At 39.9% G+C, this 16397-nt stretch overlaps 1 protein-coding gene across 1 annotated transcript in view; it reads right to left on the reverse strand.

Annotated features, from left to right (window-relative positions):
- Positions 1-16397, reverse strand: part of ANKS1B (ankyrin repeat and sterile alpha motif domain containing 1B) — a 423652-nt gene that overhangs the window by 12434 nt on the left and 394821 nt on the right. The window contains 4 exon segments of the mRNA XM_010008039.1: positions 2525-2611; positions 6809-6820; positions 11493-11564; positions 15593-15721. Of these exon segments, the coding sequence (XP_010006341.1) occupies positions 2525-2611; positions 6809-6820; positions 11493-11564; positions 15593-15721 (300 nt within the window).

Consider the following 16397-nt stretch of genomic DNA (forward strand, 5'->3'; position numbering starts at 1 on the left):
CTTGAGTCAAAACTCACAGAGATTATTTTGACATTTTAACTTTAAATCACATGAAGTTTGGAAACGTATCTGCATCAAGTTAGTTTTGAATAATATGAGGTATACCTAAACTTCTGGATGAAAATTAGTAGTGAAATTGTGCTTTTCTCTAGCTTCTATAGGAGATCCTCTGGGATCCCCTTTCCAAATTAAACATGTTTTCAGGGCATGAGTTTACTATTTGCTAGGGTCGCTACTCCAGTAGACATAGTCTTATTTTGTAAAAATTACAAGATTATGAACCAGCTCGCTGTTCTGGGTATGCTCCTCAGACTGCACAATTGTCGGTCTAAAAAATTTCACTCAGTTTGGCAAGAGAAACCTCGGGTGCTTCTCAAAAAGCAGGGAAGCTGAAAGTCAGTTCTGGTTCTGCCGAGGAAGTACCTTGGAAAGATGAGGGTTTTGCTAAGCAGCCTTCCTTTTGCTTGCCTACCTGGTGCCAGCCAACTTCCCTCCCAGAAGTTCGGGTTAGCTGCCACCCACCAAAAAATATCGCAAGTCTTCTTTTTCCTAAGCAGCAATTCCTTTCTGGCCTCACTTGCAAAGAAATGGTGCCATGTCAAAGTGGTTTCATGCCAAGCTCCAAGGTGCTACTGAAATAGCTGTCGTGGAATGAGGTCAGGGCCCGTTTGTCACCTGAAGCTTTGGCTGCTAAAACTCCAAATACAAATTCTTAGCTCGGTGGCATAAAGGAAAAGGATGAACAGCCATGAGAACTGAGTTTTCAAGCACATAACTGCTAGCTATTTTTGTCATTAAAAAGTATGCATTTATTGTTAAGTGGTGCCCAGCGCTGTCAACTAGAAGCTCATATGGAAGCAGTACAAGACTGAACAGGCTCTCACCTTAGTGCTAATCTGTTTTGGGTCTTGAAGGAATTGGGTACAGCACACTGTGGACAAGGTTGATAACAACGCTCCTGGGAGAGTTGCAGGCTATCACCTGGTTTTTACAGAAGGGAAAGGCAGTGCAGATTTTGAACTAGAGAAAAAGCAATCTACCACTTGAGAAAAATATACAGGACTGTGGCATTATTTACCTCCATCAAATACATCTATGCACTACTCGGCATAAGATTTCTGTGGGCCTGGTATACAGCCAATGCAATTCGCCAATCTTCTTTCAAGTTTCCCTCTTACATAAGCTTATATGCACTGTGCAATGAGGTGCTAAAAGCTCTTTTTGTTCTCCTGTTTTTTTTGGTGAGCCTAAAGATATTGCAGTTACATCCTTTACACTACAGAAGAGCTTTAAGAGCTGAAAACAGCCTTACCCAAGTTAGAGTTAACAGCATTACAATGTCCTGACTGATGCCCTGCACATCAGTGAACATAAAGGAAATGATGATTATAGAAGCTTAATTTTGTATCAATGGAAGAAAAAGGAGCTAACAGGAATCCCTGGCCTCTGCTCTGGCAATTACGCCAGACTTGGCATAACAGTAATTTCACCACTGTTTCTCTTTCATGCCATCTTCTAAGCTTGGATATGGCTTCCAAACTCTAACAGAAGTTCTGCTTTTCCTTCACTTCTAGTCAAGCACATTCAAAACTGATTTTGGCAAGTTTGATAAATACTGAGTTAGATGTATTGTGTGGTCTGAATGTTCAGCGACACAAAGCAGTTATATTGTCAAGTTGGTCAGGTAGCTGAGTTGTCAGATTTATTTTTTTATATTGCTTAGTGAGTTTTAGTCACATAACAGAAAAGATATTTTTCTTTTCTATCAATATGCAAAAGCATAAGCATGGAATGCATTTTCTTACCATTTTAGACATCTGAAGAAGAGAAATGAATGCATTAGTTTACTTTTGCTTACAGAGCCTGTACATTTAATTTAGCTAAGCAGTAACCCATTGCTCTATCCATCACTGAATTCTCTTTCAGTATCTTTTTTGTTTGTTTTTTTAAAACATGTTGGATGTATTTAAAATGTAAGAAACAAAGCACAGGGGCATTGCCACACAGGAAGATGAAAAAAATATGGAATAACAACTGTTGAGAAGCTACTGCAGTTCAGGTGGTCAAGTGGCTAGTACCAGAAAAACAGCTCTCAAGAGAGGCTCTGACATTTGAAAAAGACTTCCAAGGCTCATGTTCCTTAGTCTTACAATGGCTGTACCATTTTATATATATATTTATATTTATATACATTTATATTCTGCACACTGAGTTAACTGTATAGGGAAGAGTACGTTAGGGGATTCCACAGAGGCTCCATGCCAAGTGTCTTTTGTGATAAGCTTGCCTTTTAATGGCAGAAGATGGGGCATAATAATCTCCAAATAAACCATTAAAGCTGCTTCCCTTGTCTTCCAGACGATGTTTCTGGAGAATGACAGTAAGATTACATCCATTTTGGAGAAAAGAGAAAAAAGAGCAGAAAACATAAAGCGCAACTTTGTTCCCTCTCTGGTCTGGTGATCTTACAGATCCAGCCTCATAGGTATTCCTATTTGTGAGAAATAAAAGCTACTGCACATACCTTATTTGTTGCATCAATAAATTTGACTCCCTTGTACGACACAGACAGGACAATGGTTGGTACTTTTTTCATTTGTTCTGTAGACTTCTGAAATAAAAATGAAGATGTTAGAGTTGTGTTGAATTGCAAGAACAGTGCTCTTTCTCTTTGTCTGACAAAATTTGTAAATTGAACAAAAGGTACTTATCCAAATATTTGACTTTTTCTCAAGCCGACTATACCCTGGGCTTTTGAAAGAGCTGCCTTGCAGTTATAAAACAAAAAAGAGCTTTATAGTTTGTTGCAAGGATGATAAAAATTCTCCTCTTTCCTAGCACAATGGGAAGATAATTAAATAAGTTTGCGAGGCTTAAAAAGAATAGTCATGCAGTCCAGGGTTTCCCAAAACATACATGTATAAGATGTCTATCCAATATGCCCCATTCATTGTTGCCTCCGTTCCATCTTCCTGCCCTGCCCAGTTGTACAAACAACAGCATGATACCTTTTGTAGTACTGTTTCTTTGCTGCAATTAGTTGATATTTAGAAATACTTCACTCTCTCGCCTTCCTGCAGTTGCATTTATAACATGAGCTATACCTGCAGCCCTCCAGGCCTGCCAGTCACTCTGTCCATACACTGCTGTATCTTGTTATGTCTGACCATCTGAACTTCCTCAAGTGCAGCTGCTACTGGAAGCTGCTTTACACATGAATTAACATGCAGGCTTATTCTCCATTCCCTCAGTGCCAGGTTCTCCTACCTTCAATTCATGTCTTCTGATAAGGCTGTTTTTTTTCTTTTATGCTAGTCTATTTCTGAGTGCCTTCAATGTGATGCACACAGCAATCATATTTCTTGCCAAACAGACTGGGCAAATACGTGGAATAGTTTAAGTTCACTGCAGAAAACCTGTTTATTAGCTTACAGATTAAATTTATTAGAAAAAAATCCAAAATCCCCCCAAACAGTGTAATAGTTAATAGCTAATTTGAATTCTTTTACAGTGGAAGGTAATGATGGACAGGACTATTCTATGCAAAACCTACTGTATATAAATAAAGTAGATACAATTCAGAGAACATTTACTCATGGTAGTATCTGCAAACAATCATAGAGATCAAGTAAAGATTTTCTTGAGAGGAAAGAGTAAGTTCAGCTACAGTTAAAGATGAGGAGATATCAGCAGATGGAATGAGAGTGTAAATACACTGAAAGATCTAGAACTGGCACCTAGAAAGATTGTTAGAACAGCTGAGCCAAAGTAATGGTGGTGGGTTTGTACTCTTCAAGAAAAATAAATTAACAGAGATATAAGCTTGAAAACACAGACTGTATATGAAAAAAAACCAACTGTCTGAAAAATACGTGATGCTGACACTAGAGAGCAAAACAAATAAAAGCTGAATAGAAAAATGGTGTGTAATCAAGTCCCCTTATCAGATCTCCTTCCTTTCAGAATCAAAAGAAACTCCATTTTTGCCAGCTTAAAAATCAAAGCAACAGATCCAGCTACATTCTGCAATTACTATCCCGTGCCACAAAGGCTAAAACCTCTGAAGCCTCAAGGAGGGCCCCACCCATCCGTGTAATGGAGAGGATTGTTTCATCTCTCAGTACCAAATGACAAGAGTCAAGGTGGCAATCAAGTATCCTGGAGAAAGCTTACTTCACACAGAAGGTCAAGCACTTCTAAAAATGAAAGCTTAAATGGTAAAACACCCTAAAGAATCTAACAATCTGTGTGTCCCTGAACTGAGTGGAGAAAGCAACAGTATCCCTGTTGAAAGCAGAGTAGATACACACATCATCCAACTTTTGTCCTTTCTTTCTATCCCAACAGCTACATGCAGGAACTCCAACTCCCATTGTGATTATTGTAATGATCTTTTTCCTTGCCTCCTTAGAAGCAAAATTCCTCTTCCAACATGCTACAAAAACACAGCTACGAAGTTAATTTATTTTAGCTTTCTGGTCTAATTTGTACTATCTTCCATTTGCCATAAAGTTGAAGCTTCCTGTTGGCAAGACCATGTTGTACTAACCATCTGAGAGTCCTCCATCATCTAGACCAGTAGTTGGTAATTGAATCACCTTCCTTATCTGCTCCACATTCACCTGGCTTCGTTTAGAGCAGACCTATCTTTAGTATTTAATTGAGGTCATGAACTACCAGAAGACTGTATCTGAGTGAGATAGCTCATCAAGACACTATTAAATTATTTCTGGCAAATGAGGAAGTGAATCAGTGACCGATGGACATTTGTAATTTATTAAGCAAAACTGTCTCAGCCGGTAAGGAGCAGTGCATGTCCCCTATCAGCTTGCAAACCATACAAACCCCAGGATTTGTGCAAAGCTGTTCTGGAAGACTGCAGTCCAGTGTAGGAACATGATTTTGGAAAACAATTCTGCACTCATATCCCTGCTGCAACAAACAGATGGGCAGTGCAATAACATCACTGGTTATTATGACAGTGCTAGAATGAAAAAGACACAGCTGTATTCCCCTCTGTTCCACTCTCAGTCACAGAATAACTGAAGCCCACCATATCATTACCATTTCCATGCAGTTTCCAGGCTTCCAAAGTTCTGAGTTGTCATGGTGAACTCAGACTGTTTACTTGTTGTTCCTTTCTTTTCAATGGAGGAGGTGGCTGCCAGGATGTGTAACATGAGTTTTCAATGATAATTTGCTCAGGCACTATAACTGCTTTGGATCTAAGTTCTAGGACGTTGAGATGAAGTCCCACAGCTTTCACAGTCAGGTATTTCACACCTCAATGCAGGTAAAGTGGGCACCTCTGCATGTGCCTGTGACCAGAATTTGAGAAGGTGGGACACGGGAATCAGTATTGCCTTTCCTTGGTCTTTTCAGGTTCTAGTCATTGTTATCAACCCTGTGAGGACATGATGAGAGGACAAAATATTCTTGTCCATCTGGTGCCTCTATGGGAAGCATATGGACATGAGCCAAAGTTACAGGAGCCACAGCTGAATGCTGGCATTAGATGTCATGTGCATGTTGACATATGGTCTAATGCTCCAAGGCATGTTCATACCATGGTAGCAGGATTAGATTTTCTCTCATGTAGAAACAATCATAGTGACAGGACTCTGTCTCTGGGCAAGTGCTCACTAGCCTGGAACTGGTCATAGCTCCTATGAACTCCGTAATTTGTGACTGTAACTTTACTCTTTAATACACTTATGTAGGAGAATCATTTAGATGAACAGCAAGCATATTCTAGGCTCCTTGCCACTGCCTGTCTCTGAACACCCACATAAGGACAGATGTGCATGCCCTGTCTCCTCAGGTGCCCTGCTCCTGCAGCCAGGAGTCATAATGCTGCAGAGTCTGCATGCTAGAGACTGAGCTTTGGTGCCACTCCTGAAACACTTCCTACAGGGCAAGTAGATGACTGTGGAAGTAGGCCATATGTAATTAAAGAATCATAACACAGGCTCCTACAGATGTAGGAAGATAAAAAAAGCATTGAAATCTAATGTAATATTTCTTCAGCTTCCCCAGACCCCCCAAAAGACCTACAGCCTCTTTTTCTTCAGAATAAAGGGTATCAGGAGCAGCAGCCTCTCCTATATTTTGATGCAGCTGCTTCATTCCTCAGCACTCAGAATGGCAATCCCATCCAGTGGAAGAGTATGGAAGGCATCTTTGCAAAACTGCCTTGTTATTACAGTCCTTGCTTTTACAAGAAAAGGCTGGGTTTAAGATGCTTCTGAGTTTGCATTTGAACCCACTGCTGCCATTAGGCAAAACAGCACCAAAACCTTGTATAGCCTTGGAAAGGGCTTCTCCCAATTCCATCTTTTGAAACTGGTCATAAAGGGATGCAAAAGCAGTGGTGCCAGGGAGGGAGCAAGAGAGCAAGCTTGTTTCTAATCTTGTTTATGAGTTTTCTTTATTTGCCCTGAAAAAACTACCACACTCACAAGCACACTCTAAACAGATTTCCATAGTTACAGTACTACAGTACTTGAGTAATGTGGTTCCACCTGGATACTGATTTTGAGTTAAAGGTGGTGCAGAACTGCTAGATGTTTCTTTAGAATATTAACTAAACTCCAAATCAATATAATTCACAATGGCTTAAAAGGCAGAGGACCTAGGAGTAAAGCAATATAAACCAGCTGTTTATTTTTAAGAAGACGATACTTGCAAATACAACACATACAACCTAAATGGCCTTTGATCCTTTCAAGACAGCATTGTACTGCAATATCTTGTCCTGTGCAGAGCTGAGAGCACTCATTCACCACTTTTGAACACTCTTGCAGTGGACTAAACACTGTTTCTCAGTGCAAACACACACAAAAATCAGCTCAATAAGAAATTCAGGAGGACACACAGAATGATGCTTGAGAACTCACTTGATATACTATAGCACATGGTATAATCCAGCCCATTCTCGAAAAGCTTTTATCTCATCTATTTATTTCCTCCCAAGAGGAAACAGAATACTTTGTACTTCTTTGCCTCGTTGACCACTTTCATGTACTTATATATACATTTATGACTGGATTACTCAGCTTTCATACAGTGGCCAAAATGAAAGCACATTCATTTTTAGGTTTTACTGCACATGTAATTACACTTGATCTTGCAAATACACAGCAAAAGGACATTATTCCACTATGCCAAGTCACTAACAATTCCATACATAAATTTTGAGTACAAGTTTATGAGCCTGTAAAATCCTAAGATTTCATCTTGGCTTTTTACTTTTGCAAATGAATCTGCTGATTCTGTCCTATACTGTTTTTCAATAGCTATCTGAATACTGTGGCTGGCAATCTTACTATTCAATTATGTACTGGAATCCACTTCACTAAGAGAATCTGAACACTTTTCCACACTGGTGGCAACTATTAATTCCAAATGGCATCAAACCACACATTTTAAAATATATGTTGGCACCACCTTCTATCATACCCATAACTCTGGTACTTACTTAAGGCTTATGAAGCCTCATTAAACAGTTCCTTTTGAGTAAATCACTTTGACAGTATCATGCATGAGATGAAATTGAAATAAAAAGTCAAAATTCACATTTGACCAGTTAGTTTTGAAGCCAATTTTGAAACTACAATCTATTGAAACAACAAACATTTAATACCTTCTCTCAGTCCAAAAGGCTTAAAAAGGCAATGACATAATTTGATACCTCTTGGAATAAGACAGCGTCTGTAATCCCTGTGGTACAAGATTGTTTACTTCTCTGCAATTAGTGGATGCCTCCAAGCTACATCATTAATATGAACATTGCATTGAGGATGCACCTGCAACTCATCTATTTGAGAATGAGAGGTTTTTTGCTTTTGCAATATCTGTACACACTCATCTGCTGCTGAAAGGGCAGCACATCCCACCTGCGCTTGGATTTCCTTTCCGCCACAGAGTTCACGGACAGATAATCCTCTGAAGAACATGGGATGGCACGATGTGGATGTGCATAAGCACTAAACACCCTTAAGACCTCCCACCACTTTTTTTAAAGTAATATCCATGGGCCTGTGCCACTGCAGGCCCTCCCAAAGTAGCAGCCACATGAGAGAGACAGAGCTACAAGTCTCTACAGAACACCGAAGAATCTCAATTCTCAAATACAGTATTTGATCTTGACATGGAATTTTTGTGGCTAATTTACAAGGAGGCCTAAGGAGAATGCTTCTGCTTTCAGGGGAGAAAGGAAATGGAGATGGAAAAGTAGAAAGGGATTACGAAAAGAGACTGCCATCTATATCCAGATCCTCTTTTATGTAAGAAGAAATGAGTAAGGAATGTCCCAGACTGTGTCTGTTTTCACTGAAAAAGTCAATTCCGCTTCATCTTCCTTTCCAGAGGTAAGAGAAGCAGATTTTATAACAACTTTGACTTTTTGGTCTTCAGCTAGCAAGATATTTGAAACACCTGCTTTGTAAATAGATTTATGTTGCTGGTTCCCCAGAACTCTAACTTGAAATGTAAGAATCTCTTTTACACCAAGAAAAACTTTAAGAAAGATACATAATGTTCTGGATAGGGCAGGATCCAAGACAAAAGTCTAAGCTCCCTACTGCTGCAGTAAATATATGATTGGTTCAGACTGTGCAACTGGTGTACACAACATTAGTGACTTACCATTACTGCAAGGTAAATATCTACCTTGAGGCTGTCCTCGTGCCAGTAAGTATAAAACCTTCCCCTTCCTACCTGGTCAAAGAATTCAGATGTGTAAATGCCAGGTGGAGTCTATTGTAAAGAACAAATCTCTTCCTAGCTCCAATTAAACTTTATTCCTTCTATTTATTTTGATGTAAACACATTTTATTCTCACTTCATGTTCCTATGGTGATTTGAAGTGCAGGCAGAAGACTGATTGAAAACACAACTTGTAATATTTCCTATTCCATGCTGAGAAAGATGAAAGCTCTGAAGTTCTTGAAAGCACCTCTCAAATATAACTAATAAATCTATTCTGGCAAGACACAGGACAGCAAGATTTAATCTCCAAGTAGCAAAGGTCAGTTTATAGCAGGTGGGAAATTGAGATAAGGAGGCAGCACTGTTAACTGCAGAGGGAGTTTCTCAGAGAAAATAGTTGGAAACAAATAGGAAACCATAAAATACAAATCCATCCTTGGAGCACAGATATGTGAATGGAAAAATAAAGTACAATCCCTCTAATCAGTACAGTTCTTGTCAAGTATCCATATTTTTTGCATGGCTGCAACAGTCTGCCATTTGGGTGGTAACAAAAAGCATGTGTAACCTTGACCCCCGTGCTGAGCTCCATCTCTTGCATCTGCATGATTTTCCCCAACAAATCCATCATCTGCTCTGCTGGAGTGCACTGCTGCACAATGCTGAGAAGCACAGTGGAGAGCCAAGAAGAATTATTAAAAAAGAGCTTTCCAAGCTTTGTTGGGTTTTTTTTGGTAAGTTTTGGGTTGTTTTTTTCCCATTATAGAAGATTTAGGAGGACCTCCCCTCAGTCTTCAGCTCTAAGAGCAGGAGGCTGCTGTAAGCCCCTGTGTGGAGAGAGGTGAGGGATACCTGAATGACACTTCCCCTGAGAACCAAAACCATCAATTGCAATAACTGAAAGCACAGGAAATATCACAACTAGCAGGGAGGGATTTGCTGTTAGCAAACATGTCATTTTTGTTGTTTCTCTGTATCTATGAATGATTAAGGAAGATCAATATACTTTTTTTCACTGATAGGCTTTTTTGTCCTTGTGCATCTGCTGACTGCTTCTGACTTGACTAAGAATATGATTAAAAGGATTACATAGAAAGAATAGGTGAAACCCTGATTAAAAATTGTTTTATTCAAACCCTTTGCAATAAAAACCCCTTAAACCAGAAATGTTCTCAGAGCACAATGGTTTCAAAAGAGAATGTAAAAAGTAAGTATGTGTAAACCCCATCAGTGTATTATATTTGCATTTCAATTACATTCGTTTCCAAACATGTAATATTTCAGATAAATAATTTAAATTTGCCAAATATGTTTCCCTAAAAATATCTTTAAATTGCTATAAAATATTTAGAATGACTCTTTTGATGTTAAGCTTCCTATTTCAGTCAAATAACTTACCAAAGATGTCATATGCTACTATGGTGTCAGATTCTCCCTTAAAATCTGCCTCAGCGTGTGCCTAAAAAACCTGAAGTTCTAAGTCTGGCATTTTGGAAAGTGAATTGGAAGACGGTTTGCTCGCAGCCTCCATTAATCCCCCAGAACATGTGCATGGAACTGTAGATCCCTCTGTGTCAGGTTGTTGGGGTTTTTTGGAGGAGTTTAAGCGCAGGTAAGGAAGAGTAATCAGCATGTAATTAGCTAAAAAGCCACAGATCTTCAGGCAATCTAGTAAGCGTGAATTACTACCAGCCCTTAGCTAAAACAGCTTGGACAAAAGCCAGTGTGCTGCAGATACGTAACCAAAAGGAAATGGTTGTCTGATTGCATGAATTTTACACATCTCCCAGCTCTATAATTGATCCGAATGCCACATCTAGTGCTCCGAGGCATCTTGCATAAAAGTCTTACGATCCACAGAACTAAGGATTTAACTAGTTCATCTATGTAATTTTGCAGCAAACAATTCTATTCTTCATTAATTAGTCATGCCAGACCATGGTATGTTTGTCATCTCTATGAACAGGTGTCTTCTTATTACAACAAAATTTGGAACAAATCCTGTAGGCTTGTTACAAGTTTTAACACAAACCTGTGGCTTGTTACTAGTTTCCAGCAGCAGTATATTCATGGGAGACAGTCTGAGCCTCACTGTGATTTTCTACAAACCAGTATCAGGCCAAAGAGCCACAAGAAAACATACTATTACCAGTTTGAAGGAAACCTAACCATTTTTCCACCATCAGGTGCAACTGAATTAGTTCCCTTTTCATCCTTCAATCAATAACCATGTAACTCGCTCAAAATAAATGGGAATACTCACATGAGTTAAGGTTTCCATAGGATTACGTGACTGTAGGATTAGACCATAAGCAAAAAACAATGGCTTTGGGAACATGTTAATGTATTTACTAGTACATACTTTCATGTAGTAAATTCAATGTAGATTATCATATACAAGCTATACATTCCGCTTATAAAGGCAAAGTGATACCGGTACATTTAAAGTGTGTGAAAAGTACTTTGAAAAAGATGCAAAGATTCAAAAGAAAACAACACATGCATTTACTTTTTTTTCTTAGCTACAACATGCAAAATAAAATCAACCTTTAAATTGTGTTCCTATTTGAAATGAAGATAAAAATTATTATTAAGATAAATAAAAATTAAGATTCTGTCTGTAGAACAGACTTCCTACTGAATGCCAGTGTAAATGCAAGGGCAATGGAATACAGATGGGTAACAGAATACTACAAAAATAAGAAGGGCTCAATACAAGTTATGACCAGGTAGTATTATTGAATATTACAACCACAGAGAAAGGAGTAGGTTTACTAACTTACCCTCATCTTTGCACACGCATCCTGTGTTGACTCTGTGCCTCTTAACTCTTTTACCAACATAGAACCTAAATACTAAGATAAAAATCCATTAAACTTAGCTAAAATTCCAGAACACACAAACATCCGCAAAAATGCACCAAAAATGCCTAAAGAAAGTAGCAGCCAACCTAACTTAATGAATGGCTTTGGGATTTTTTTTTTCACTCTGCAATGCTCTGATAAATCATTTAAACCAGTGTGTTAATCAACCTATGAAACAGGAATGCACAGCAATAAGTGTAATGAATTAGATAGAGCCATCTGAAACCGTATCTGAAAGTCTTCTAGCTTATCACCTTAGTCATTCAAAAAACAAGCAAGTACTATAAATTCTATCTTAAAAATGCCACTTGATAAAAAAATGGAGAATCTTTTTTTTTTTTTTTAGCTGCCATCTGCCACACTCACATTGCTATGTGTGCAACCACGTGGATGTGAAGGGCAGCAGTGATGCTAACCTCTGTGTACTCTATTTGCAGCTAATTTATGTGCAAACAGCAGAGCCCAATGCCAGCAAACAGAGAAAATAAATCCGAACGGAAAACTAGTTGAAAACATTATTTCTTCCTGTGAAAAGGCTGACCCTGAACTATTATTCTGAAGCCTTTACTGAACCTGAAGGAAGGCTGGGTGAGGGGAAGCAGGGTGCTGGTGCTGGGTCCTGGCTCAGCTGGCAGAAAGCCACAGTGCTCTCAGAGGAGCCTGCCCATCTCCAAGGGTTCACAAGGCAGCAAGTGTCTCACTGTCATGTCACCTTTCCTGTCTGCCTCTTCCCTATGTCACTTGCTGGTGGGTGCAATTTGAGCCCTCCTGGGCCTTGACAGCAGTCTCCTCTGGATTTGTTCCTCCGCGGTACCTCTCTACATATGTCTGAAGAGTGCTGTTCCTCCAGGGATGGAGTTGGGTGCATCATCCTGGACATTCTCACCGAGCAGTGAGAGGTCTTGCTACAGGTCATGGGGCTGAGTGAGAGGCACACTCTGCCTTCCTCCTACAGATGCTACAGGCATCTGCATGTGTGGATGTACATAGGATGGACATTTCTGTATTCTTCTACAGTGTCACATGCAAGTCTGGATTAACTGGGGAAGGGGACAACAAGCTGCCCTGTCCTCTCCTCCCAGGCACAGAGGTGTCTCTCTTGGCATCCTCGCTGCAGAGCAATGCCATGGCTTCTCTTAAGTCTTCAGTCCTAATTGAGCAACGTGGGAGCTGAAGAGAAGCTGTGCCACTGGTGAGAATGGGGCAGGTGAACTGCAGGAAGAGAGGAAGTGCTGTGGGCAGGTGCCTTTTCCCAGAGGATGCTGCTGCAACTCACCATCACTGCCTGACCCCTTTCATTCTACCACAGTTGCTCCCCTTGGAAACAGCTTAAGCTGACCAAAGCAGGTAGTCAACCAGGTTCATCTCATAAAAGGACCTATCAAAACAACTTCACTGACAGCTGAATGCAAGCTGGAACTCAACAGAAAGTGCATTGGTTCAATTCTCTGGTCTCTTGACCTAAACTGATATATTTTCTTTGAAGCCTTCACTTCACACTGTGTACAGCAGGGAATCTCTGACCTGCAAGAAAATGCATAAATATTTCAATGCAGACAGTAGCCAGCATAGTAATTAGTGAGAAACACTTTAGAAGGCATTATAAATGTAAGGGTGAGCAACACCAAAACTACCAGATAAACACATGCAGAAAGGAACGAATGAAGTGCATTCCTGGAGGACTGCAGATGGGAAAGATTCATAAGCCAAGCAGCTGCGAGTCCAGCTGGGGGCTTGATGGTGACGTGAATAGGGCCTTGGGCATTAATTTGATGAGACGGCTTGCTATCCTATCACTCTTGCAGAAAAACAACTAATTTATAGCAAGCTCTGAAATTATTAAAGAAGTGTATTGGGTTGAACTGTATCTTGCTCTGGATCTTGTTGTCTGACACCTTTGGCAGCCCTAGCCTTCTCTGAGAAGCATGCAATTAATTTCTTAATTAAAAAAAAATACTATTTTCTTATAGACTAGGGCACAACAATTGGTATTTCCTTGAAAGCTGCCAGTTGGTCAGGCATCAGGGCAAAAAAGCAGTGCTTTTGAGTTCAGGGCAGAATGAGAGGAAGAAAGAGAAGAGTCAGGCATCTCCTCCCATCTGCACAGCAACAAAAAGCCTCCACTGCAGGCATTCAGAAATGCTTCGCAGGGTGGACTGTGGAACAGACAAACAACCCACAGAGGTACTGTTCAATTTAGTTGTCAGAAAAATCTGAAGTTCTAGGAGGGAATTTTGGCATCCTTTGACTTGCTGTATTTTTGGAAATGTTTCTTCTCAAAGACCCAGAGCATGTGAGAGCCATGCTGTTCAGCTGTTGATTGTCCTGAGTGATGAAGCACACAATGAAAGCTGCCCCTGTTGTAACTTCCAAGCCAGGGTTTTACACAATCCTTAGGAAGGGAAGATGTTCCCTTCATCAACAATAACTTGGATATTCCTGGTCATCATCATTTCTTTAATGACCACGCCTTCCAATCTACTGCAAAGGCTACAACTGATTATGAATTTACTGCTAGATCAAGTAATGAGCTAAAAGGTACTCTTGAGATAAACCTGTTCTCTTTACTGAAAACTATAAAAATATTTAAAGAACTCGAAGTCATTAGGCCTCCTTTTCAACTTGAGGTGCTGCATAGGAGGAGAGCAAGACTGAGAACAGGAGAGCTGGACCGTGACTGTGACTTGCTGGGGAAGACAGAGGTTCTGGTTACTGACCAGGGACAATCACTGCATTCAGGGCAACTTCTACCCCGAGGTCTGATGGAAGACCCGGATATGCCTCAGAGAGACAAGCCTGTAACACCCCTTCTGCCCATCCTCCATGGAAGCCAGGCTCTGAATCACCCACGCTTAGTCTCTCCTACTTTTCCAGATATGCTTTAAATCAGGTCCAGCAGCTCTCAAGTCTCCCTGCAAATGCTCCAGTGTTTGGTGAACAGAGCTTTACCCTAGAAAGACTCCAAGCTCCTTCAGGTGATGAGGATCTAAACCCATGTCCTGGACAAGTTATTATGCTAAAGGCACTACAGCTACTCAGACCCTTTCCTTTGTAATAAAAGTCAACCCTGCTTAATTAGATGGCCACCCTTGAAGAGGACCCAGTGGTCTGGGAAGCACCTTCAGCAATGTTAACAATGCTTTCCTGTAAAGCAGGAAAGGGAAATGTAAAAAGTTTAAACAGGTGAACTGAGGCACATCTTCAGATTCCTGGAAACAGCAGCCTCCCTGCCCTGTTGATAGTGACCTCAAGGCTTCAGAAGAGTGTTTTTCATTTAAAAAAGTCTTCCAATATGACTTTCTGTACTTCAGGAGACCTTTCTCTCCTTCACATGCCTTTATAACAGCCAAAGAACACTAATGGTCTTTAGCTGTAGAGGAAAGCTCCATTTCTCCAGGGATGTGAAGTGGGAATCAGCTACAGCTGCTGGGAGGTGAAAATAAATACTCCCTCCCTGAAGAAACTGACTGCTACTGACACTTCAAGTAGACATCAGGCTGGGAGAGGTTTGAATGTGCCCTTGTCACATGGTTGGAAAACACTGCTTCAGAACCCTGATCTCTATCTTGCTTAGCTCCCTTCCCCAAAAACAGGTGTGTAAAACTCAGACAAGGCAATACTGACTTGAACTACTGTGCCCACAGCATTAAGGTACACATGAGGATCCCATATGACATTTTATTGTTTTTCCATAAGTGCTAGACAGGGATTTGTGGCAGATAAGAAGTAGGGGTGTTAAGCTCACACTGTCACTTCTGCAACACTCAGCCACTTATTCTTACTGTCATTTCTCTAACACTGTGGCTATATGGACTGCAATATATCAGAAAATTCATAGCAAAAAGTACTGTGCATCCTTGTTTCTCGTTTATTATAATCACAGTGCTTCAGAGGATGTGGCCTTTCTCATTACAAGTGACCAAAAAAATATTATAAATGAAAAAAAACCCAACAGTCTATCAAAATATAAGATTAATTAACCTACCCCAAACCAAACCATTAAATTTATTGACACTTACAAATGCCTTATAATCGCATGACTGGAAGATGAGTTTCTCTGGATGATGTTGCCAATATTGAACAGGTGTCGATGCTGTGGCTTCATTTGGAGGTCGCAAGGTAATTGAAGGCTCTCCCCAGTCTCCTGTCTGAAAATCACAGTTGTTCAAGATATGAGAGAAGTTGCAGGCAAATTTGCTATAAAATATCCCTCCATTGTTGTGCTCAGTTCACAATATTTATTTTTTACACATAGAGCCATATTACTAAAAGAAGGGAATACAACTCCTACAACCTTTTTCATTATTTAATTTATAATCCAAAGTCATTTACCATAGTGTTTAATGAGGCTTTAATTAAATCTATTTGCTTGGAGAATAAAATCATTAGGCACCGGAAATATTCCTTAAAAATAACTGTTTAAAACACATACATGAGGATGAAGAGCACTTGAAAAAAAGTAATGAGATGCACAAAAATGCCATCCACAAATTCCACTACATGTTTTACGAGCTTTTCTACACAGTTATTAAGTCTTCCGTTATCCAGCACATATAGCTGATAACTGACTTTCCTAAAAGGCTAAATAACTGAGACTTTGTTTTGTAGACTTACTATACAGTCTTCAAATATATGAGGCATTCTTTAATCTCTTTATGAATATTTCCTTTGATCACCTTCTCTTGATGTCTCATTGTAGACTTACTAACATTGTCTTCTCATTCTCATTGATATAGGTGACTGCCTTCCTGAGCTGTCATCTCCCTTCTTTCCTCAAAGCTCTCAGAGAACATGGGTAGCACTGCAGTTTGCTGCCAAATCTCT

The sequence above is a fragment of the Chaetura pelagica genome, unplaced genomic scaffold (genome assembly GCF_000747805.2).
Source record: "Chaetura pelagica isolate M959 unplaced genomic scaffold, ChaPel_1.0 scaffold50, whole genome shotgun sequence".
NCBI lineage: Eukaryota > Metazoa > Chordata > Aves > Apodiformes > Apodidae > Chaetura > Chaetura pelagica.